Source organism: Aythya fuligula, chromosome 21 (genome assembly GCF_009819795.1).
Source record: "Aythya fuligula isolate bAytFul2 chromosome 21, bAytFul2.pri, whole genome shotgun sequence".
Lineage (NCBI taxonomy): Eukaryota > Metazoa > Chordata > Aves > Anseriformes > Anatidae > Aythya > Aythya fuligula.
Window position 1 is genome coordinate 7,459,676 of NC_045579.1, and position 24,575 is coordinate 7,484,250.

At 52.0% G+C, this 24,575-nt stretch overlaps 1 protein-coding gene and 1 long non-coding RNA gene across 5 annotated transcripts in view; one reads left to right on the forward strand and one right to left on the reverse strand.

The window, feature by feature from the left end:
- The window catches only part of PRDM16 (PR/SET domain 16), a 280,477-nt gene extending 263,713 nt beyond the window's left edge, over nt 1–16,764 (reverse strand). For all 3 annotated transcript variants that reach the window (XM_032201332.1, XM_032201331.1, XM_032201330.1), the window contains exon 1: nt 16,725–16,764. In XM_032201332.1, the coding sequence (XP_032057223.1) occupies nt 16,725–16,761 (37 nt within the window). In that variant the 5' untranslated portion in view covers nt 16,762–16,764. The remainder of the gene's footprint in view (nt 1–16,724) is intronic.
- Nucleotides 16,765–16,851: 87 nt separating this feature from the next.
- LOC116497540 lies at nt 16,852–18,969 on the forward strand. 2 transcript variants are annotated; one of them, XR_004254121.1, is made up of 3 exons: nt 16,852–16,915; nt 17,002–17,127; nt 17,697–18,969. It is a non-coding gene; the product is annotated as an uncharacterized LOC116497540 (long non-coding RNA). The 2 variants fall into 2 exon arrangements; XR_004254120.1 differs by lacking the exon at nt 17,697–18,969 and having other exon boundaries at nt 17,002–17,282.
- The last annotated feature ends 5,606 nt before the right edge of the window (nt 18,970–24,575 follow it).

A 24,575-nucleotide genomic window follows, 5' to 3' on the forward strand; every position in this document is an offset into this window, starting at 1 on the left:
TTTGAGTCATAATTCAGCGCAAATTCAATTTTCATCCATAACTGTGAATTTTTCTCGCTTTCGTAGCTTCAAGTCAGCTCATTAACATTACTTCGACATCGTTTTTATAGTTGAATTATACCATGTTTATACTGTGGAATTCCATTACTTAATTGCTTCACTACTGGAAATTTCAGTGGGGTTCTCATTTTTCGCATAAATCTTGAGAATAAACATGTTTCTGTATTTCTCTTAATTAAGTGCATATTTCATAAAAATAGCCAACACAGACAAATTAACCAAAGCATCATTTGTTTAATCAAATGGGAAACTCATGCCGCATGTAAATGGGGAAACTCCAAAAGCTTTGGCGTTTGCTTCCGGTAACTGCCAGGGACCGGGTATTCCTCCAGGCTACCCGAATCTGCTCGAGCCTCCAAAAATGCCCTGCAGGCAGCACAGCTGGTCTAAAACGGGGATGATGACACCCACAGTGTGAAGGGGAGAGAGCCCAGGGAAGGAAATGCCAGGGCCAGTCCCTCTGCTCCACAGCAAGGTTGGTTACGTCCCTGTTTTGCTCCACATCAGACAACCCAAATGTCTGAGGTTCCTTACTGATGCACCGCCTGTCTCCCAGGAAATCTGCTCTGGATTCAGGTTGTTTTATCAAGATTTTTATCTAGAAAAAGGGTAGAGGATCTGTTTGGTTCACTGTTGTGGCAGTGGGATTTCTTGTGGTTTTTTTCTTTTTAGGGGATCACCGTGTGGACAAGTGACTGGGTTACGGGGCTTTAAAAAAATTGGTAGCACACAGGGACAACAACACAACATTTTCTCATTCCTAGCATAGAAACAGCACACAGAGACGTTCTTGCAATGATGAGGAGAAACAAGAAGTGAAAGTAGGAAAAAAAAATCCTTGCTTTTAGGCCAGTGGTGAGAATATCTTTTCTTTTAACTTAAATTTGCTTCCCCTTCTGCACAGAAGTTTTTGCAACTGTTTTCAAGTTTAACAATGGATAAAATAAAGCTTTGAAATTAATAACTGTGACAATTACTCAAAGTTTTAAAAGCTATTTTACACCCTGACTTCATCCCCCAGTGACCATGCTTCCCCTTGCTCTGGGGCACGGAGCTGGGAGCACCCTCACAGCCGCTGCCTTTGGGTAGCTGTGCCCTGCTCGGCAGCGTGCCGTGTTCAGGCTCATGAATATGTTTCCTGAAAGATCCTATTTTGAGCACTGTTTTATTCAGACATCAAAACCATTTAGAAATTATCACCTGCCTTGGCAGAGCAGCGGCAGCCGAACAATGCGAGCATCTGGATTCCGCGGCCGTGTCGGCCGTGGCAGCTGGCACCGAGCGCTCGGCCTCACTCATCGCTTTCTGAAACCCGGCCAGATTCGTACTTCCTAAATGAAACCTGGCTGCACAGAGACATTCGGTTCCATGGGAGTCCTGGAGGAATCGTGTGATTTATGGAAACCAGCTACTCGCGCCTGAAGCCTGCACTAAGCAATAATCGATACTTTTTCAATATTTTTAATATGGCATTATGGACTCTGATTTTTCTTCCACTGAGACATCTGCAGCGCCATAAATAACCTCCCCCCTATAGCAGAGGAAGGTCCAGCTGCAGCACTGCCCCCTGTGATCAGCGTGCTGGGAGCTGGGGCTCACCTCGTGCGCTGCACCAGGAGAGCACCGCGGGTAGCGGCCAGGCTAAGGAAGGTGCCTTCCCCGGGTACTTGCAGGTATCAGAGAACAAGGCACAAAATATGAGCACTTCTCTGACCTTTTGTCAATAATGATTATTCCTCGAGGCATGCACACATCGTGATTCACCTTACTTCTGGATTGCTCAGCTATTTCCCTGTAAAGCCAGTGCCACTAGTGCAGATAACTTACATCAGTAGTTAGAAAAATGCCTAAACCTGAGCACAGACCGTGCTAGCTTCATTTGAGAAGTGCATTCTCTAGATTTCATAGCTGAACAGGTGGAAAAGAAATCTTGTTTTAACTAAGAAAAGATGGCATCAGGAAGGAATTGATCCTACAAGACTGGCACCCAATATCCTCCATGCTCATGCACCAAATGCTGCTGATCTTCTCCTCTTCTGAACACAAGAAGTTCCTCCGGCTGGGACCACACGCCCCACGCGGTGTAACCTGTGAGATCAGCTCTTGCCTTTGCCCCGTGTTTCTGCACGCAAGCAGGGGTCTGCCAAGCAAAGCTGCTGCAATTTCTAAGGGACCAGAAAGGTAAACATCAGTTCTAGAGGCCAGAGAAAGTGGCACACTTTGATCAGAGAGAACTAGCTCAAGTACTTTGAAGATCAAGCTTGATTTTCAGATGGGTATTTTTCTAGTTTTAAGGTAGCAGCTACCAGTGAGAGCAATGCTAAGCCTCCTAGGCCCAGTTTTGGAGGGTCAAAGGTCACACCAGTTTCAGCTGCATTCACAAAATCCCAGTGCTTCCCAACAACTTCACACTGCTTAAAGCAAACCAGCAACAGACTTGGAAGCCAGATGGGAAAGGGTAGTGAGAAAGATTTGGCAAAACAGCATCTATGCAGAGAAAAGCTACTTTAAGAGCTGTGCCTTTTTCTCTTTACCTCTACTTCTCTACCTGCTCTTGAGAGCATGAAGTAGGCAGGTGGGAAAGCAGGGCACCAGAGGCAGAAGACCCCCCCTGGAGCCACTCCGTGTCCAGTTGATACTGACATCTTTCCCCTTAGCTCTGGCATCTTGCGTTAAAAATTTTGCTTTTCATCAGCTGTAACCATAAAATCCAATACCCCAGTTAATCCAACAGCACATTTTTTTGTCCCATGACACTGAAAATAACAAAAGCTGACACGATGAACCAGCAGACACACCGATGAGTTTCTCCATTTTTGGAGAAAATAGCCCATTTAAAATGGACTTCAGGACATCAGAAATCAAGACATGGAAAACCCCAAAGCTTCAAGTTTAGCTCATATGTTCTTACTGATACCTGCAGCACGAAGCTGCCTATCACAGACAAAAGCAAGGGGGGATCACATTGCTGGAGCCTTTTGCTGCTCTGGTGGAACTGCTAGTTTAGGTTTTTGTGGCCGGCTTCCTTATCCGTGCAGGGATGCCCCTTGTAAAAGAGCTGGTTCTGAACAGCTGAGAGCTCTGTAATATCCGAAGCAGCCCCTAACCTACCTTTACCAAAACAGCACTGCTACATGGTGCGTTTTAAAGGGAACAAGACATACAATAAAACTTTTATTTCCAGCAGGCTCGGTTGCTTCCTACACATCTGGGCAGTAACCGGGGCCGCACACCAGCGCAGCGAGGGCTGTGCTCCTGACGGGCACATGGCAGTAATGAAACACCGACACTTCTCGTAAACCCCACGTTCAGTGTGTTGGCACGGAGATGCCTTTCACCTCATCCCACGTGTAAAGTCCTCTCCCCTCAGAAAAGCTCTTCCTCCCGCAGAAACCCTCCGCGGCACGTAAAGGAGCCGGTGGCCGCGGCTTTCAAAGCCAGCCCCCAAGTATTATTCCATTTTCCGCTGAATAAAAGTATTGAGGACCCTTTGTCAGGGAGGAGCGAGGCCGGCCGCCTTCCTGCTCACAATGCCACTCTGTTCGGTGGGCTGCAGAGGGGAATTGCCCGAGAGATCCCAGCGGGGTCCAGCCCGGCGCTGCGACCGCTCGCGGCAGCCACCGGCCTCCTCCACGCTTCCCTTTGAACGAGGGGCGCCTGGCGGGGCCAGGAAAGGAGAAAGAGCGATTCCTTACCAAAGCCACCCCCAGAGCAGACCGGGGCAGTATGGCAGGGTCAGACCCCGGACCCCCGCCTGCAGCCCCGATAGCAGGTTTTTGGCAGCCCGACCCAGCTCCGAGGGGGCAAGCGAGGACCTGGAGTCACAGGCGGTCTGAATTCCGAAATTCGGAAAAATAGGAAATGAGGTTCACTGGGTAGCTGTGCTCCCCACACCTGATATTTGGGGGAGGGGGGGGCAGCTTCAAGGGCCGTTCACAGAACTTCTGCGAAATATTTCACCTACATGTGTGGGGGAGGAGCCCCAGGACCACGCTGCGTGCTTGCTCTGTAGTGATGCTCATGAACGGAGGTGCATGAACCTGCCGGGCTGATCCCTAGGTGGGAGAGGTGGTGCAGCACAGCAGACTCACTTTTGGAATGATTTTTCACTTGGGCTCCATGTTATTGGGCCACATCACAGAGGTACCAGCTTATACCCGCTGAGAACTGCCCCATTACAATTAATTTCTCATCTAAAGTGGACCTGAATTCTGATTTCCCTGTTCTTTTGTTTGTTTGTTTTTTCTATGAAGGATAAAAACACTTTGCATAAGAAACAAGCAAGCTTCAGAAACAAAGTACATGCTCTTGCACAGAAACTGAAGGGTTTGTCTGCATCAAACAACTGCAATTTAAGAACCCCTCCATGCAGGGATGTTCTGACACGTTATCTTCGGGCAGGAAACATCCCAGACTTCAGTACGTGCAATTTAGAGTTCTTCTACTACCTTTAAGTGTTTGAGGGGGAAACAATCTGTTTTGATAACTCCTGACATTAAACAGTGATAAATAATTAAATATGTTTAACTGTTTCATTAACTAAAGATAGATTGAGAGCGCTCCATAGATAGAATATAGATCAAAAAGCCTGAGACTGGCTGTAAATTCCCCTGATGTTTTATGACACCATTTGTATTCTGTCACTCACTAGCTTTATGTATAGTCCAAGCTGTGAACTGAATACCCCATTCAGAAAGCCACTCACTCTGCATGTTATTGCAATTTAATATTTTCACACACAGACACATCATTATCTTGGAACCTGACACTGCAAGGAGAATTCAGTAATTTTTCAAGAGTGCTTTTTTTTGTTCTAATGCGAGCACTGAGGCACAAGATTGATCTAAATGACCACTCTTCCAATATTTAGTCTCTAGATAGATAGATCAGCAGGTAGATATTTGTCTGTGTTTTCATGGATTCTTCTCATTTCAAACATGTACGGATGCAATTTCACTGGAAGAACTAAAAAGAAAGATTAAGAATCTGTCATTACTCACAAGAATGCCCCTTACATAGTTACAGCTTGAGACTGAGAACCAGATATGCATATATTGACAGTCAAGTCCTCAAGGCTGTCTCTTCAGTCTTCAATTACTGAGACGTGACTATGGGACAGGATTACGCCGCTGACGCTGGGATCCTGGAGGGGCAGCGACTACACATTCCTCGAGGCCGGGTGAGTAGAATCAGCCACATCAGCTCTTCAAGTTACAGGTAAAAATATGTATTTATCATTATTCTAAGAGCCGGGTCACATCAGGAAAAGGACTTTAGAAGTAGAGACAAAGGCACAGCTGATTTGATCCATGCAAACAGGTCTATCACACGCCAGACCCTTGGTAGCTAATCATTAACGAGCACTACATACAAACACAGATATAACAAAAATCTTTATATGCAAACAGCATCGATGTCCCAAGGAGCTCAGTGCCTCGAGGGCCTGCTCCAAAGTCCAACGAAGCCGATGGAAGGACGGCTGTGAACTTGGGCAGGCGCCGGGGCTGCAGGGCCGCCTCTCACGGCTGCAGCCAGGGTTCCCCGCGACCACCTTGCTGCGAGTGACAAAGGCAGCCCGCAGCTCCCTCCGGTCACAAACCACTGTCATTAATGCTCCACATTCCCAGGAATCAGCTGCAGGATGAACCTGACACTGGCGGGCAGGAGGAGAAACAATGAGCGTGCAAGGCTAAAGGCAAACTTCCCCCGTGGAACCCCCGCCTCCTAGGTTTGGGTTGGACGTGAGCCTCGGCCTGCCCCAAAGGAAGCCTTCAGCACTACCGTTAAGGAAGAAAAGAGGGTTCCCATCCTAAGCAACACCCCAGGAATCTTCCATAGGTTCTTGTTTCCTTCACCCAGACAGCATGGCTACAGACGTGCAGAAGAGACCCTTCACAACATGAACTCCGGGGCAGGACATTTCTCTGGTCAGCGCCCCGAGACTTACTTCTCAAAGTGCTGAACAACGCTTTGAAGCAGTTACTGTCCATGGGGCAAAAATAGATTTATAGACGCGTGTTAAATGCACGCTCCTTTTTCTGATCTACTGGAACAGACAGCACTATTACATAAATCAATATTTAGCTGGAGCATTGACTACTGGATCACACGAGAAACTTTCTGATTACGGCTGGAGGCTACGCACGTGAATATTTACACCGAGCCCTCTGTGTCCTGTCAGGATGCAGGGAACTACACATTAACTGGAGAACTACACAAAATTGCTGTTTTATCTGAAATGGAAGTTAAACAGTAATACACGGGTTTAAAGAGGAAATGAAATACATACGTGTAGGTCTAACGCCCGGACCATCCACCTGTCTGCCTATCTGAACCACTGCAAGGAGCCCAGACGCGGGTTTTCTGAAGAATATTTATCAGGGTGATCGCCAGTTCGCTTCACAGGTGCTTTGTTTTCAATCAATACTCATAACCCCCTGACAATAAACTATGGGAGGAAGCAGGAGGCTTTGCCTAAGGGACAGGGACGTTCTGCTCGTCTGGAAAACCACACATCCCCCGGAGCCTGAGAAAGCATCGGTAGCTCTCCAGCCACGTCCTCAAGGACATGTCCCTGAAATCAGCTTGGATTTCCTGACGGCTCACCTTTAGCTGCCGCTACCAAGAAGCTGTTAAAATTACTGTACTCGCTAGCAGGTGCAAGCAAAACCAGAAGACAAAGGCAGAAATTCTGTTCTGAACTTTATCTGGCTAAATACTTGAAGAGCGCTCTAGCAGGAAGAATTTAAGAACTCCCAAAGTAACAAAGATCTGGTTTTTATTCATTATATACGGGATATACGAGTAGAACTGTTTCTGAGCAGAGGGCTTTTCCAAGTTATCCATGAGGCATCAACTGCTTTTTAAATATGACTATTGTGCCATGTAGGGATTTAAATTTATTTTATTCCTATGTGATAATTCTGAAATAAAACACATGATCACTTGCTAGTTGTGCTTGTTCTCTATTTCACATTTACGTAATAAAATATAAAATGAAACCAGTCCTTTTCTATAAACAGAAAAAACGGTAAAGCAATTTTATACTACATGAACTTCAAGCACAGCCATTTAAAAATTAATTTACATGATTGAGCCCAAAAGGTCCATTCACTGTGAAATAAAAAACACTAAATACTATCCTGGAAGGACAGAAAATGCCAGGCTGCATGTAAACACAAGCATTTCTTTATGAGCGTCTGAGATGGAAATAAAAGATTTTTAGCAAAAACTGAAACTTGCAAGAAAAAAAAAATCTGAACCAGTAAATTCAGCAAAAGTCTCCCAGTGACCTCAGCGGGAGCTGGAGCAAACCCAAAGATCATTAATGATACGTTTATCCTGAAATCACAAAGGCAGGTACACAAAATCCCTCCCATTTTACAGATGAGGTAGCTGAGGGTAAATTATTTGCTTAAGGCAGTAAAGCTAGTTCATCAGCTCCAGAAAAAGCAGCTTGGGCTTTTTCTGCACCCTAGACTCATCTCTGGTCAGCTAACACTCGAAGTTTTGTTTTTGGTTTTGTTTTTTTCTTCTTTCTTTTCTTTTTTTTTTCTTTTTTTTTTTTTTTTTTTTTAATTTTCTTAATAGCAGCAAAGCTCCCCACCCCCCACCCCATCACTCTACAACTTTTCCATGCTCTGAGCACAGCCTTGCATCCAACTTTCCATATTTTCTGACAGCCAAAGGCTCGAAGCCCAGCAGCGCAGGGCTGAGGGAACAAACCCACGTGCTGGCCGCAGCCTTGTGCCGGAGGCCAGGGTGCAGCAAGGCCGGAGCCTCACCCCCAGCACAGAAACAGCCCCAAAACCACACTGCAGGGGGTTCGGTGCCACTACCTGCACCTTGCTGCAGCCCAGCCGCTTCCTCAGCCTGGCTTTGGAGACTGTGCCCAGCTGTGTGAGTCCTCCCAAAGCGATTTTATATCAAGAAGGAAATAAAGCTGATTTTTTTTTTTCCTCCCACAATACCAATAAAACATATCTGGGTATCGCTTGTACCAAAACACCACTGCTATAAAGTTAAAGATATGGAAAAGAAAATTAACTACTGTTTATGGCAGTGGTGGAAGGGAAAGAAAAAAAAAAAGGCACAATGCATGCAGGGGACAGATGGCTTCTATCCAATATAGCCCCTCTTCTGTATGTTGCTTTGAAAAGGAAGTCCATGCCACTCCAGAAAATAGCAATCTGTGTAAAATATGCTAAGGTTATATAATTGATCATTCCACGAGTTAAGAAAAAAACAGTTTAACATCCCTCCATCTGAATATTGATCTGCAAATGCTAGAAGTGAATGTGCTTAAACTAGCTGTATGCCAATATTTGTATATTTTCTGCACATACACAGAAAATCTCTGGGGTCATGTGCTCAGCTGGTGAAAGTTAGCATCATCGATGCTGATACTGATTTCCATGAGTTGAGGATCTGGCCTCTCATTTAAAAAAAAATAAAAAATAATAATAATCCTGTATTTTGTCAGCTTAACCTCAGTTTTCACAGGAGAATCAGGCATGTGAATTAGAGCATGTGTTCTGCTCAGCATTATGCACTGGTTACACACGCATCCTAAACCAACACTGTATGCACTTCCATATGAAAGGCACACATACAAAAAAAAAAAAAAAAAAAAAAAAAAAAAAAAAAAAAAAAAAAAAAGGGAAAGAACAGTTTTCTGGGTAAATCACACTACCTGAACAATACCTTGCCTCACAAAGTGCCAAAAACCGGTTGCAAACCAGCTGAGTGCTGAGCTCTGCCCCCACCCCATGAAAGGTCCCGGTGGGCACGGTGCTCTGCGGGGTGCAGCCTCTCCTCTCCCCCCCCCCGCTCAAAGGGCCACGGAAAAACTCAGAACTGCTGTAGGAAGGGCTTGCTCCGGGGTAGCTTATCAAAAAAAAAACTAGTAGAAGAGGGAAATATATTCAAAATGATGTCAAATTCTGCAACGCCTTAACCTACGCTGCCAGGAAGAACCGTTCCGTGCACAGGTTGTACCTAAAGCTGGGCTTGCAAACTGGTGCAAGCAAATTCAGATGAAATAAAATAAATAAATAAACGGGGAGTGTGATTCAGTGAGCACCAACAGCCCATCTTCAGGTGGGAGCTTCAGACAGACAGGCGAGGAATTTCTACGGTGGGAGCAACCCACGAATCGCTCAGTAAAACACGTGTGATAATGAATAGCCAGCCTTCTCTGGTGGTGATAAGATATTTTAACTAAAAACATCAGGGCATGTTTAAAAAATGATTACAAATTATTTTAACAGTGTATTTGCAGAGGGTTATAAAAACAGCTATAATATTTTTGTCTTGGATTCTAGAATTACCAGTGTGACAGCTAATGCAGTAATGATTTGTTTCAAATGCCAGTGTTTAAGCTGTATAAAGCTGATTTTATACATTTTTCCAGTAGGCCGCATTGTAGTTAATGAAATTAAACACACCAATCGCATTTGTCCCCAGGGGATGAGGAACTGAACACGCCACTGGTTTATTTTTTTATTAAAATAAATTGCAGCCAGCAAGATGGACTAATTGCATACAGAATTGAAAAAGAAACATTCCATTGATATAATTAAGCCAATTTTCATGGACAAAAATAGTTATAGTGGATATAAAATAAGCAGAGCATTCACTACAGCTTGACTTCTCCCACCCTCTATATTTTGTACAGAACATTAACTATTAAACAAATATGTTTCTCGAACGGGCTGACAGTGTTATCTAGTAATGATGGCTAAATTGGCCCCAAGAACTGATGCCAGGGCATTGTGTCTCATGGCTTTGGCGAGGGAGTCCATAAGCCAAAAACAACAGACCAGTAAAAAAAAAAAAAAAAAAACAAAAACAAAAACAACTGCCACATCAGAATAAGACTTTAAAGCAAAACACCTGAAAGATGTAAAAACTATCAAGGCAGAAATAAATCAGCGCCCAGATTATTTTGGTCCACCATTTCACCCCGAATGCTTGTGCAGTCCTCCCGGAGAGCTGCGGCCCAGGCTCCCCGATTTACCCGTGCCACTACAAGCAGCGAGTGGCTCAGGGAAGATGAAGCCTTTCCACACCAGCTCAACAGAGACCAAGATTTACCACGACAGAGGCGTAATTCTGAGGCCTACTGGAAGTAATTTGGCCGCCTCCATCCATTTCCAGCTGGGAAACGTCTCCCCCCCAGACCCAGCAGCCTCATTTGCAGAACAAGAGCGGGTGCCGCGGCACAAAAACACCTTCCTGGCTTTCTGTAGGGTCAAGCACATCCACGGGGCGATGTGCTGGACACTCTCTCCGCACACCACGTGCTGCTGCGGCACACCACGGGTGCCTTCGTGCCGAGAAGCATTTTGCTCCATGGAAAAGGAGCTGGGTCCCAGCCCTACCTGCTCACGTCGTGACCCTCACCGCAGGGAAATTTCTTTCCGATGGCAAAAAATAAAATAAATAAAAAATCGAGCAGCTAATTCAGGCTGCGAGCGTTCAGAAGCACGAAGAAGTACACTTATTCCAGGGATGAAAGTCGTATTTCATTTTTATTAGCAAAGAGGGTCACATCATTCACTGAATGAAGAAAAGGAAAAAAAACTTCTCAGGACAGGGACACTCTGTTACAGATTTGGACGCTACACAACGCACAACCTACTGCAATAAAAATAAAAATAAACAGCCCGTGAGTAGGTACCGGTGATGCATGAAAATCCATTAAGAAAATAAAAGAAATAATAAGGTCATAGATCTTTTCCACTACGACATCCCTGACCTGCAATTCCTCCAGAAAAAGAGGGCATATTTAAGACCCGAAAACACAGCAGTAATTTTGGTGTGGAATGCTGCAGAGCACTGACATATCAACAGGCTGTTACCCAGAGAGTGGAAACAAATGTGTTTGCACATAGCCTTCAGATGTCTTTATTCTTAACTGCAGATGGACACTGTATGTGTACGCGTTTACCGATACGCTGGCGACAGGATTTAAAATATCGTTTGAGAAGCAGGCATGAGAAATTCATTATTCAGCTGAGATTTTGACCCTTTCAGTTAGCGTTCAGAATTGTGTGAGTTTATCATTTAAATAATCCGGCTGGAAAAAAATAAACACGTCCAGTCAGAGTGGAACAGCCATCACGTCGTGGAAACACAGCCTGAGCTTCCCTGGCCTGCAGAGCACGTCCGTTCCTACATGCTGCCCCCTTACACCGCAGAAAAGGCCTAGGCTGCAGTGGAATTAAAATCTGCATTCAGACAATTTCACACACCAGAAGTTTACGGCAACAGGAAAAAAATAACAACAACAATAATAATAATGGAATGCAAATTGTGCAGCTAGAAGGGCAAAAGCAAGTCTGAAAAACGTGGGCTGTCTGCCTGATGCTATCAGCAGGAGCAGCCAGGGCTCCTCCGGCAAGTGGCCGCAGCCTGCCCCTCGTCCCCAGCTGGACGGGCAGCTCACAATGCTGCCCCACCAGAAAGGCGGCCACCGAGACTTACCTCATTAGTGTTTGCAAACTTCTCCAGGCCTTTGTCTTTGAAGCACTGTATTAAATGGTACAGAGCTTTCATAAAATATATAAGCCATAATAACCGGAGCCGTAATAACAATAATAATACTTTTCACTCAACAGGGCCTTTCCTTCTGAGAATCTCAGGGTGCTTTACAAACATTAATGAGTGCCGCCACGCCACAGAAGGATATTTCCCTCTTAAGCAGAAGATGCCCTTGTCAGTCACTTCAGGTATTTCACTCCGCAGCCGTGCGGGCAGGTGTAAGCTGTGTGCGGCAGGCAGGCTGCGGCGCTCCTTTATCACCGGTCACGGAGCGGTTACATCCGACTGAGGAGCGGGGATATTATTACAGCGAGCAACAGCTATGAATTACACCGCTCCTCTGTTGTGAAATCCTAGCTCCCGCATTGCATTTTGCCCAGAAGCGAGTGGAGATTGTGTGTGTCTCAGGTACGCTCGGCTCTCTCCCGTGCGGTGGGTCAGACTCCTGCCTGCTGTGAGACGGGGGACGCGCGGCTCAGCGCTGGGTGCTGCGTGCCTGTGGGGCACGGAACGGCAATGCCCTGCTCCTTCTGCCTTCAGCCCTCCACGGACATTTAAATAGGACCCTCTGGAAGCACGCTTGGTTTATTTTGTGAGTCCCCTCAGCTTAGCACAGACCCATATTTGCTGATCTCGGTTTCACACTGCGGTCTCAAAACAAAGTCTAAAAATAAGGCAGCTTTACTTGTTGTTACACAAAGTTTATAAAATACGAGTCACCGCATTTCTGCACATCGCTCACAGGTTCATCAACACGTACAGCCTGCAACTGAGATCTTTCTACAAGCATTACCAGCCCAACAGACGAATGCATCTGCACAGCCTCCCTTTAGCAGCCGGGAATTCAGGGCCAGGGGCACAGCGTGCCGCCCCGCGAGGCACCGCACAAACCCACCTTTAGAGACGCGCACACGAGCGTCCCGTGATGCAAACACACGTGGATAAAACATCACAAGCACCGCACACAGACACCCACGAGCATCGACTTTATTACAGGCCAGAATTAAATCCCCGATGTCTGTGTCTTCTTCAGCCTTAGCACTTCGGCACCCTAAAGCCGCCAGGCTACGGGCAAGTTCAAACAAAGTCTCCCTCGGCAAATAACCAATTCAGCCCTCCCTTTTGCCAAGTTTCTTCCCATGACACGGGAGAAGGGAGCTTTTTGCAGTCGTTCCCTCCGCACTTTCTCAAATAAATCAAACGTGCACGGGGAGGCAGGGAGGGGGGCGAACTGATAAATTATATTTGTAGAATTTAGATTATTTTTTTTTTAAGACTAACCCGATTTGAAATCCTTGCTAATTTTTGTTGAAGCGCTAATTACACATCACCTTAATTAGCGGATCAACTCCCCCATACACCCCCCCCCCCCCCCCTTCCCCTGCCCAGGCTCCCTAATTGCCTAATTGAACAGATCCGGGGCAGGCCGGGGGAGGGCGAGGCGGCGGAGGCTGCCGCGGCGGCGGGCCCGGGGGGGACGGGGCCGGGGGAGGCACCTGCGAGCCCCTCGCCAGCCCGTGTAGGGACCCTGGGCAGGGACAGGGCGGAGGGATGAGCAGCCTTGAAGATAGTTAAAAACAAAAACACGACACGTACAAAAATAATAATAAAAAAATCCTCCATAAATTTTCGGCCTCCGCGTGCTGCGATATCGGAAGCGTCTGTCCCGGCGCAAATATTGGCTTCCTAAGAAGTGGCCCTCGGGCTCCAGCCCCCGCGATCCCCCTTCTCTCCCCTGCCCTGCAGCACCCCCGGGACGGGGGGACCCGGCCTCCCCTCGGTGGGCAGAGGGAACAGCCCCGGCTGCAACTCAGCCCCGAACTTGAACTTCGCCGTTTTCCTCGCACTGCAAAGCGAAGGCGGCTGCGGGCAGCCCGGCCCCCGTTTTCCAGCACCACCGTTTATTTAGGACCACGTTTATTTGGGACCGGCCGGCAGCGGCGTTTGTATTTCGGGAGCCCCCGAAGCGGGGGGCGTTTGGGGTTTGCTGGCAGCGCAGCCCCGCACCGATTCATCCTCCGCCTTCTCCCTCCGAGCAAGGGCTGCCGGCTGCTGCAGCCGCTTCTCCTGGGCCGCCGGGGGGGTTATTTTCTAGGGGAGGGGGCCCACGGAAGGAACCTGCTCCCCCCCGGGGTCCCACAGAGGGGGGAGCAGCGGGGCCCGGCCGCGCTCACCTGCGGCCCCTGGGGCCGTTTCCCCGCAGAGGGGCTCGGACAGTGCCCGGCCCCCGGCTTCTCCCTGTCCCGCTCCCCTAAAACCTCCGGGAATTTCGGCGTGACCCCGCCGGATCCCCAGAGGAGCTCCACATCTGCTGGAAATATCGCCCAGGGGACCGAAATTCTGCAGCGCGGGGGTTTGATGCACTGCACGCCCCCCGTGCAGCGCCCGGCCCCGGGACACGCGTGGGCACCCACGGGCACACGCAGGGCCCCGGGTGCATGGGGGGTGGGGGGAGAAGGGGCCTTGGGGACGTCGTGCGGTCAGGGAAGTTGCCACTACCTCGCCGCTGTAAATACGGCAAGATCCGCACCCTCGTGTCCGTGTTTAATCTGTTTTGCAAATAAATACTCCTGGGATATTGAAACCTTAGCTTCGGACTACTGTTTTGAACTGTGATCCCTAAAAAATCCTCAGCTGAAACCCCATAAACCGTTGGGCCTTGTATTGTATTAAACACCTGATTTTAATCAGAGCTCAGCCCTCCGAACAGCCACTTCCAGCCCGCGGTAGCAGCGCTCCCGCCGCCACCGGAGGGGTTTCTGCTGCGGCGAAGGGAAGCGGCCGGCTCCAGGCACCCCGCTCATCGCCCTACCGCTGGAGATACCCGGGAACGGAAAAAAACTGTCGGTCCTTAAAACCTGCCGGTCCTTAAATCCTCTCCTCAAGCTGCAGAAGCTCCGGGGAGCCCGGCGGTGTGCGCGGCTGAGCCCCGGGCCGGGCAGGAGGCGCGCTCCCGGCCGCACTCCAGCAAAAAATCAGCAGCGGCTCGCTCCCGACACGCGCTTCCCCGCGGGGAAGCAGAAAGAACAAATATATATTTATAAAAGAAAAATAAAAGGAAAGAAGTATTTCTATATTCCTCTATAGAAGTATCGCTATATTCCACTATTTTCACCAAGAGAGCGCTCTGAAAATTACTCTTCTCCTTATCCTAAAAAAAAATATAACTGAATTAAAAAAAAATAAAAGTTATTGAGAGGGGGCCTTTAAAGCGTGTGTTTATTGAGAAAGAAAAAAAAAAATCCCGGGATTAACCGAAAAGACAACTTCCCAAGGAGCGTGGCCGCGATGTGCTGGCGGTGCTGAGCACACCCGCACTCGGAGCAGGATTTCTGCTCGGAGCCGCGGCTGTCGGGGCCAGGAGGGTGCGCGGCTGTCCCGTGGGGCGTGCGGAGGCTGCTCGGGGAGCCGGGGAACCTTCGCGGAGCGCATTGCAGAACGGGGCCGCAGCAAGGTAAATCGCTGGGCCTCGGGCTCGCCCGGGCGTTTTGTCGTTTGAGAAAGAAACGCGGGGAGCTGCCACCTCGGGGCTCGTCTCCGCCTGCCCGCACCCGAAAGAAAACTCCTGCCCCGACGCGATTTTAACAGAAATACGGAGAGGAGAGGGGGAGGAAAACCCCCAAACCCTGCAGCATCTCGGCTGGGGAGCCGCACCGCAACCTCGGGCACGCTTTTTCCCAGCGCGATGCCCTCCCGGAGCGATGGGGAGCTGCGGGGGGAGCTGCCGCCGAGCCCCCCCCGCCCCGAGCCCACGCGTGGGGACCCGCGGGGGGGGCCCCGCGCCGCGCCCGGCTCCCCCGGCCCCGCCGCACCTGAGCGCTCCCCGCCGGGCCGGGCGGGGGGGGGCACGGCCGGGGGGCGGCCTCGGAGCTCCGCACCACTGCTTCGTCCGGGGCTGAGCGCGACAAATCCTCCCGCAAGGCTCCCCGTGAAAACGCACGCGGGTTTAAACGAGCTGGGCGCCGCTATTTTCCAAAGCGTCCTCAAAGCACTAAACGCGGAGCTCCCAGCGGGCGAGGACCGCGCTGGAAGTCCCGCAGCCTGCAGAGATTTCGCACGGAGCCGGAGAGAAACAGAAACTAAAGGAGAGGAGCAGCCGAGGGGTGCGGACGGGCTGCCCGGGCACCGCTGCGGCACCGAGCCCGGGAGCTGCTCGGCAGGAGCCCCCCGGGCGGCTGCGGGGCTCTGCGGGGGCACCAAAGCCCCGCTGTCCCCTACGAAAACCCCGCTGTCCTCAGCCGAAAATCCAGTCTAAAAACAATTCGAAAGAAAGAAAGAAAGAGGGGTCCAGCGGAAGACGGAGGAAAAAGCTGCGCAAGACTTACGAGCTGCAATTCCACCCCCAAGTAAATTTTAAAAAATTAAAAATTAAAGACACTCCCCCACACTCCCCTCCCCCAGACCTTCTTAACCCCCAGCTGGGACACCCGAGCTGCCTTCAGGATCTTCCCTCTGGACCTGCGAATCCAAAGCCCCTCACTGAGAGCGGATCCATTTTTGCTACAAATTCTCTTCCTTCCCTCTCCTTGATAATTGTTCCCGAGCCTAGAAGGGTTTCTTCTTCTTCTTCATTTTTATTTTTTTTTTATTTTCCGTTTGTCTCTGCCTGTCTCTCCCCCTCTCTCTCTCTCTCTCTCACTCTCTCTCCAGCGTTCAGTCTCTCCGGATCGCGCAGGCAGATGCCAAACGCAGACCTCTAGCGCCCACTATTTCAAAAGCCAGGAATATTATTTCACAAGACTCGTTGGAACGACTCAATAAAAAAAAAAAAAAAAAAAAAAAAAAAAAAAAAAAAGAAGTTGCTATCCCCTTTCGTCAACTTCGAGCTAACTTTCGCTTTTCTCCCCCGGCCGCCGGCCCCGCGCGGCTCCGCCGTTCGCCCGCCGCGGCCCCGGCTCCGGCGCGCCCGGGGCTGCGCGGGGTGCGCGGGGCTGCGCGGGGCGGTGCGGAGCGGGGCGCCCGCTCTGCGCGCAGCCGGGGCCGGGCAGCGCGGCTCCCGCCGCCGCCGCGGGGACCGGGAGGGGGGCTCCAGCCCCTCGCAGCCCCCGGGCCGGCTCCGAGCCGTCCCGGCCGAGCCGCCGCGGAGGTGGGACGCGGAAGAAGGGAGAGAAAGGACCTACTTTTGGGCAGTTTTCTCGCCCTCGCCTTGGATCTCATCGTGTCGGCTTGTGGATTCCTCTCCTCCTCCTTGAGCCCAGAAGCAGCTACACACTATCTTCATCTCCCAAGCATTGTCAGTTTGGACACCTTCGCACATGCGCACAGAGCATTCAATCTGACACCCTCACCAGGGCCAAAAAAACTTTCCAACGTATTCATCATCATCAGTTTTTTTTTTTTTTTTTTGTCCTATCCTCTTCTTCAGACCACTTATCTCTCCCCCCTCCTCTCTCCCAGCACCATCGCAGCCTTCCCCTGATCTGCCCCTTTAAGAAAAATCAGCCCTGGCGGCTCCTAGCCCTCCGCACACTGACCCTACACACTGGACAATATTTAAGGACCAAGGTGCCATCCTATAAAGAGGTGATTATCATTATTATTCTTCTTATTACTGCTACTGTTACTAAATAGCAATGCTGTAGAGAGTTTGTTAACGGATGTCATCCTGTAACCGTACATGTTTTAGACGCGCTTTTATTTTTAACCTGAAAAAAAATATATATATTTATCTGCGGTAACTTTTCGATCACTTTCTTTATTTTCTTCCTTTTTTTACCCTCCTTCTCCGCCTCGCCCCCTCGGGCTCGGGGGGGGTGGGGGGGTCGCGTAACTTTGCGATACCCATTGGCGCTTTGTGTGCTGCCGGCGTTGCTCGCTTTTGTACCGCGCTCCTTCAGCTCCGCACCGGCGAAGCCCCCGCCGCTGCCGCCCCCGCTTCTCTGCTCGCGACCCCTCGGACCCCAACGTCGGACCCCGCGGGACCCACGGGCCCCTCGCCCTGTGCGGAGCGGGCTCAGCACCCGCGGACGGGGCTCAGCACCCGCCGGGCGGCCGCCGCCGCCCGTGCCCGCGTCCCCCGGGGCCGAGGCGCGGAGAGGGGCGCGGAGGGTCCCGGCCCCGGCCCCGCACCCCCCATTTCTTGTGCGTTTCAGGTGCGAGGCAGCGCGGCCGGGCAGCGCTCCCGAGGGATAGGCGGCCGCCTCGCTGGGGGAAGCCGAGAGCCGCGCAGACAGCCGAGAAAAGGGGGGTGAGAAAAAAAATATATATTAAATAATAATAAAATCAAGAGATGCCGGCGAGACCCGCAGGACCTGCCCGTCATCCCCGGAAGCGAAGGTAGAGAGAGACCAGGCAGCCCCTCTTTGAAGAAAGGAGCGAAGTGTAAATAGCCCGATGATTGATGTGCTGTCTTTGACTGCGGAGAAAGCACTATTTTAATTCAAGTGGCCAGGTCAGATGGTCACGGAAGAAGGTTGAAAGGTAGGATTTAATGAGATTAATATGGAGAGAGGGAGCGAGAGAAAGCGCGCGCCTTCATAAACATTCAATAAAATAATCGGGTTAGGGCGAGCGCTCGGATCTGCGCTCGAGGTGCTAACCCATACTGGGACCCAGAAAAATCAGGAGCCCTCTCACAGAAGGGCATTGCAAAAACAAAGCCAAACTTCTGTGGGTGCGTCAGGTCTCTGCTGGAAGCCATTCTGCCAGCTGCACTTTTGCCCTGCAGGTGGAACTGGGGAGGGGGGAATATTCTCGCTAATTACCGGTTTTCCCCTCCTCAATAAAGTCTTTAATTGCAAATGGGAGTAGGGCCCTTTCAGATGCTACCTAGGAGCCGGCGTTAGAGGGAAGGGTGGTGGAGCAGGAGTCCAAATAAAATAAATACGTTTGAAGGGAACTCGCAGCCACGTGTCGCCTAAAATGTTGAAATGGTGCCTGCGAATTCCTTCCTCGGGAACGCGCTGCGCACAGGTAGCCGTTTCACGGCGTGCCGGGGACCCCGAGGTTGGAAAAACAAGCTCTCCTGAGCTCCTCGGGTGAAACAGGAGCCCTAATGTTTCCAGCGCATTGAAATATTTCTCCCAACGACCTTGGACGCTGCCTGCCTCCCGTATCCCTCCAACGAGCTGCTAATGGGACAGGCGCATTTCAGTTTAAAAACCTCGTCCCGGTTTTTCCCTTCTCATTAGCCCCGCGGTTTTGTCGCTGGAACCGCCGGTAGCGCCCCGGACCCGAGCAAAAGCCGCGAAGCCGGCGAGGAGGAGAGGGAAGGAAAAGGAAGGGAAGGACAGGAGAGAAAAAGGGAAGGACAGGAGAGGAAAGGACACCCGGGGCCGCTGGCAGCCCCCGGCCGGGCCGCGCTCAGGTGCGGGCTTTGCGCTTCCCAGCACGGCGGGGGCCGAAGGGCCCGGAGCTCTGCGCGGGGAGAGGCGGGCACGGGGGGAGCCCCCAGCCCCCCGGTTTGGTTTTGGGGCCAAAAGCTGCCGCAGTCTCTGCACCCGGACCCCCCCGGCCCAGAGCTGGTGCGAGAAATCAGCTCGCCTTTAGCGGGGCCGCTCGCAGATATGTGAAGAGACGCAAAATGGGTTCGGGGGAGTGCGCGGTGTGTGTGCGCCGAGGGGGAGTTCCCTCCCCGGTTAGTTGGGGCTTCTGCAAACGAAGCCAACGAGAAGGGATCGAAAAGTGGCCGGCCGAGCCGGCGGCAGCCCGGCCGAGCTGGGGCTGCCCTCGGCGCTCAGCTTTCTTCCTATTTGCCATTTCTCGCTCGCCCCGGCCGCGTTTCTCACAAGCCGGCGAGAATCGCTCGGCGGCAGGAGCGGGGCTCCCGCGGAGGCTGCACCGCTTGTGTCGGGCCGGGAGGCAGTTCGGTAAAATTAATTTTAAAAAAGCAAAAAAAAAAAAAAAAAAGAAAATCCCAAAGGGGAACGAATGGCCAAGCCCCGGTGCCGGGGTGTCCGGGGGCAGCCCCGAGGCGAGCAGCGCGTCCCGCCCGGTACCGGGCACCACGGACAGGGAGCTGCAGCTCCCCCGGGCCGAAGCAGGGTCCCGCTCCGCAAACCTCGTTTTAAGCCAAAAACTCGCCAGAACCGGCACGGTTCGCAGCCAGGGCAGCGAGCAGGGGAGGCTCCCGGAGCCAGCGGGCGCCCGAGCCGCGGCCGCCGGGACGAGCGCTCCCCGGGGCGGCCGGGCCAGTGGGGGCACGACGCTGCCCCCGGGCTCGGAGCCCCGCGCCCAGCCGAGCCCCGGAGCGGGGAGGGCAGCGAGGGGGCAGGAGAAAACCCGCAGCCTTTCCCCCAGCCACCCTCGGCTCCCGGCGGCGCATCCTGCTGCCCGGCCGGGCCAGCATCCCGCGGCTGCTACCTTTTTTTTTTTTTTTTTTTTTTTTTTTTTTTACAGTTTGCACCTGTTTGAGCGCCTATCGCTGCCGCGGGGAATGGGGAATTCATTAGCGGGGAGGGAGGGAGAGGGGCCGGGAGCTCCTCGGCTCCCCCGGGTCAGCCCAGGTGGCCGCCGGGGAGCCGGGGGCCCCTGCCCGGCTTGCAGGGAAGCGGTGGCCAAGGAGCCCCCAGCCCCCCCAGGAGCCGGCTGGAGGGGGAAAAAGGCTCCCCCACGGCGGTGGCCGCTCTGCCACAATTGTTTCGCCCTCCGCGGCCCCGAGCAGCGGGGGGACGGGGCTGGGGAGCCCCCGCGGCCGGGCACGGCGCAGCCCCGGCGGGGGGCACGGGCGAGGCGGCGGCAGCGAGCGGCGCCTGTTAAGAGTTTATATAATCCGCCCTCGCTCCTGTTTGCACCTTCATCTCTGCTTCCTCGCCCAGCTAATATACATTTCAACACACAAACTCCGTGGCATGCCACATGCGTTTCAACGGGGATTCACTGCGAGCCTTTAAAGGGGGGCGCTGGAGTGGCTGTAATTTACGGGTGGCTTGCCTGGCATTTTCACTACAAAGCCCCGCGTTCCCAGGTATTTTATGAAGCCAGCTTGGAAAACACGCTCCAGGTGAAGCTTTGCGGGCAAGCCTCCCCGATCGATGTTGTTCCCGAGCAGCTGTAATGCTCCCGAAACGCTCCTCCGGGCCCCGGGCGGGGGGCGAGCAGCGGGGCTGCGGCTGCTCCGGCGGCGGGGAGAAAGGCGCTGTGCAGCCGCCGTGCCCCGGCGGGTTTAAGCGCTAAAGAAGATTAAAATGGTTGAGACAGTCCGGCTCGGCCGGGAGCTGCCGCACACGCAGAGCAGCCCCTTTTCCCGTCCCAGAGATTTTCGCATAAATTGCTTATTGTTTCTGCGCAGCGTCGCGAGGAGATTACAGCGAGAATTAATATTGGAAACTGCGCAAGAGCCCCGTGGCATACGACGGGGCCGCTCTCCCTTAGGGTCAGCGAGCCCCGGCCAGATTAGGCGCTAAGAATGTCACACGCTTCCCTAGAGATTTTCCCTTCCTAATCTGCCATTAATAAGCGGAGGAAGCGCACACAACAACCGCATTGTAATTAGGGGCTGCCTCAAATCCACGCAATCAAAGGGCAGCTTGCCTTTCATCCCCGCCGGTGCCAAGGAATTTCAACACCTTTCGGCCGCGGCTTCCAGCCCCGGCTCCCTGCGTGCAGCAGGCGCAAGGGGGCAGTTAAGGACAGCCCTGCACGCCCGGGCCACTGCTCGCCTGCCCGCGGGGTCAGCGGCCCCGAGCATCCCTCGCCCTGCCCCGGGCAGAGGCCGGAGGCTGGCGGCCCCTCGCCGCCGGCAGCCCCGAAGGAGCCGGCCGCCGTGCCCACAGCTCGGGGTGGTTTTTTAGTTTATCATCCCCAACACCTTCGGGAAGGTCCAGGAGGAACGTGGCTGGGAAAGGCAGAAACGCCCGCGTTTTGTGCGAACGCTTTAACCACCTTAGCGATTCTCCTAGCGAATAAATTGGGGGCTGGGGGTGGAAGATTAATATAAAAATGCAAAAGCCCCGCGTGCATGTTACTCTCCCGAAGCTCACTTTCCCGATACTTAAGCTGCGCTGAAATCAGCCCTCGCATCGAAATACATTTATCAGACTTTCTCTTATTTCCAGAGGAAAACACTGGCTCCTCTGGCCATGAAAATACACCGTGTAAATTGCCATTTCAGATTTTTCAAAAAACATGTCCAGCTATAAGAATTCCTTCGAATTCGTTACACTCCACTGTGCAAGGCTCCGCGCTGCGGGTCCGGGGAAAGGTAAAAATGCATGCCCTAAAATAAGAAGTCGTAAAAAGAAAAGCAACATTTACATTTGAATATCTAACTTGAACAGTATTATAATTACCATCGTAAAAGATCGCGCACTGTTGTCTTTAAAACGTCAGCCTATGAACAGAAATACTTTTTGGAGGATGTAAACACAGCAGTTTTAATCATGACGGTCTCTTGGAATAAAGAGAAATTAAGGAGTTATAGCAATTTTTTTAGACGTTGGATCAAAATATTTTTGCCCGGAGAACGCTTGCCAAATGAAAGCAAAATGGAAATGATGGGCGCCGCAATTCAGTAAACAGTTTTGTGATGGAAAGAGCCCAAGCCTGCAGTCTGCGGGGACGGGGGGCCCGGGGGAGTTCTCCTCTCCCGCGGGGGGCGGCTGCGGTGGCACGGGGCAGCAGCGGCCGGCCGAGGGATTTTCGATTTACCGTTTTTCAACCCAAACGCGCTTTTCTGAAGACACTGAACCGGGCTGTCTCGGCTTGCTGCTGGAAATTCACAGGACTGCCCCCCCGCTAAAGGTTAAAGCGAGCCGCAGCATCCCGAAGAGCGGCGGCAGCTCGGAAGGCAGAGGGACAAGACCCCGGCCCGGCCTCGGGGGCTGGCGACGCCCGGGGGGGAGATTCCTCTAATTCACCTTTGTGGGGGGGAGAGCGAACCGAAAGCTGTCCCCGTTTCCCTCGCTGTCTTGCCAACCCCGGCGTGCTCCCGGCTCTGGCACCGGGCGCCCCCTCCCCATTTTCTCCCAGCCCCGACAGAGCCCCCCCGGGGGCTGCCAGCGCAGCCCTGGGCAGGGGAGCCCCGGGGGGATGCGCCCCCCGAGCAGCGCCCCGCCGGACCCCCCCCGCTGTTTCCGTGCCCGCTTTGCTCGCGCATCCCCCGCTGCCGATGGCTGCAGCGGTGCCGGCCGTGTAATTATTAGCTATTAATTGAGTTCAAGACCTTTTATGGCTATGGGAAATGAGGAGTCCGACCACTAATCCCGAGAAGGGGCTGCGCACAGCCAAGAGCTATGAAAAAGCCATCCAGGGCTGGCTAGGCCCGGCCTGACACAATGCCCCTGGGGGCGGGGGAAGCATTAACGAAAAAAAATTCATTAGGTGAAAATTATAGAAACTTTAAACCGATGGATTTATTTACGAGGTCTCTTCGGGGGCTGACACTCCAATGCTTGGGGAGGGGGGAAAAGGGGTGCGGGAGCCCCCCCCCCGCTGCAGGGAGGGTGCGCGGGGGTCGCCACCACGGGACCGGCGACCCCAGGGAGCGAAGGAGCGCTACAGGGCTGGGGGGGTCCTGCCCCGGGTCCCCCCCCCCGCCCCGGCGTGCCAGAGCTGCAGGGCTCCCTCCGATGCCGTTTCCATCCAGCCTTATCTTTACACGCTTCCACCTTCCAATTAAACTTCCCCAAATTGCCAAAAGCCTTATTTGCATGCAAGGGACTCCGTTCAAAGATGCTAACGCATTGTCTCCTCTCAGAACTTAACATTTCTCTCTTCAGTTCCCACTTGAAAGAAGTTTTAGAACAGTATTCAAAGACTGTCCAAACGAACAAAACCTTCCCCTTTGCTCGGGAGAGAAATCCGGTGTATTCAATAAGAGGGCATATTCTCAGAAGTTTGTAGATTTTGTTTTAAAGGCTGTATTGTTCGTGCCTTTTTCCTACAAACTTTTTTTTTTTCCTCTCAGAGCACGACTCACATGCCTGCAAAAGATTATTAAAATAAAACATCATAGAGCTTTTTCTTTTTGCACTGTTTAGAATTACTTTTCTGGAAGAGCTTTGCAAGCATACCCCCCCAAGTCATAATTAAGAACACTTTTTTTTTTTTCACTAGCAAACAGGAAAAGTAAAAAAAAAAAAAAAATCAAACCCTTTTCCAAATGCTCCTATTTCTTTGAGCACTAACAGAGTTCTGAGCTTCAGCAATGCTTATCTGTCACAAATCCACCTGAAAACATGCCGGGTGCCGAGGAGGTGCCGTTCGTCTCCACCGGAGCGAATTAAAGCAGGGAGACATCCACACCCGGCAAAGCCTCGAGCACCCCTGCGAGCGTAAAATGAACGCCGACTACAATCACCAGTGAGTTTTCGAAAGCTTTTTTCTTAAAAAGCGACAGTATCGCTTCCTTCAGCCCCACACTTTTCCTTTTGACCCTAAAAGATGACCCACGAGCCGGGGATGCGGCAGAGCGCAGCGAGCCGGCGGCACCCCCTCCACGACCAGCTCCTGATAAAGATGCACGAAGGGCGCAAACGGGGACCCGACGGGACGCCAACATATTTTATTCATTTAACACAACGCAGCTTTTAAAAAGCAACTTAAAAAACGCGGTTCAGAGCAGGCTGGGGGCAGAGGAAGGGAACTGATGGGGTGCGAGCTGAATTCACAGCGATGTTGCATCCAGCAGCCCCGCGGGACCCCGCCGAGCATCCGCACCCCGGCAGGGCCCGCCCCTGTCCCTTGTCCCCATCCTCAACCCACAGCATATCCCAGCTCCCGGGGAGCCCCAGGCTTTTCCCTCCAGCCCTACAAGCGGTGCCAGCCCCCCAATGAAATAGTGTCAGGGCACAGAAGCACAAAGAACTCCCGTCCTGGGTTAGTAGATCACAGCCTGAGCCGGGGACTGCGTACAGCACCCTTTACATTACCGGTGCCACCTCCACACACCCCAGCCCACGGGAAAGCCGTCAGGACCAAAAATAATTTTCTGAGCCATAGGGAACCAGGGGTTCATTTAGATTCACAAGTTAATGAAGGCTCACTGTAGAAACTAACTGTAAGAACATGTGTTAAAACGCAACAGAAAAAAA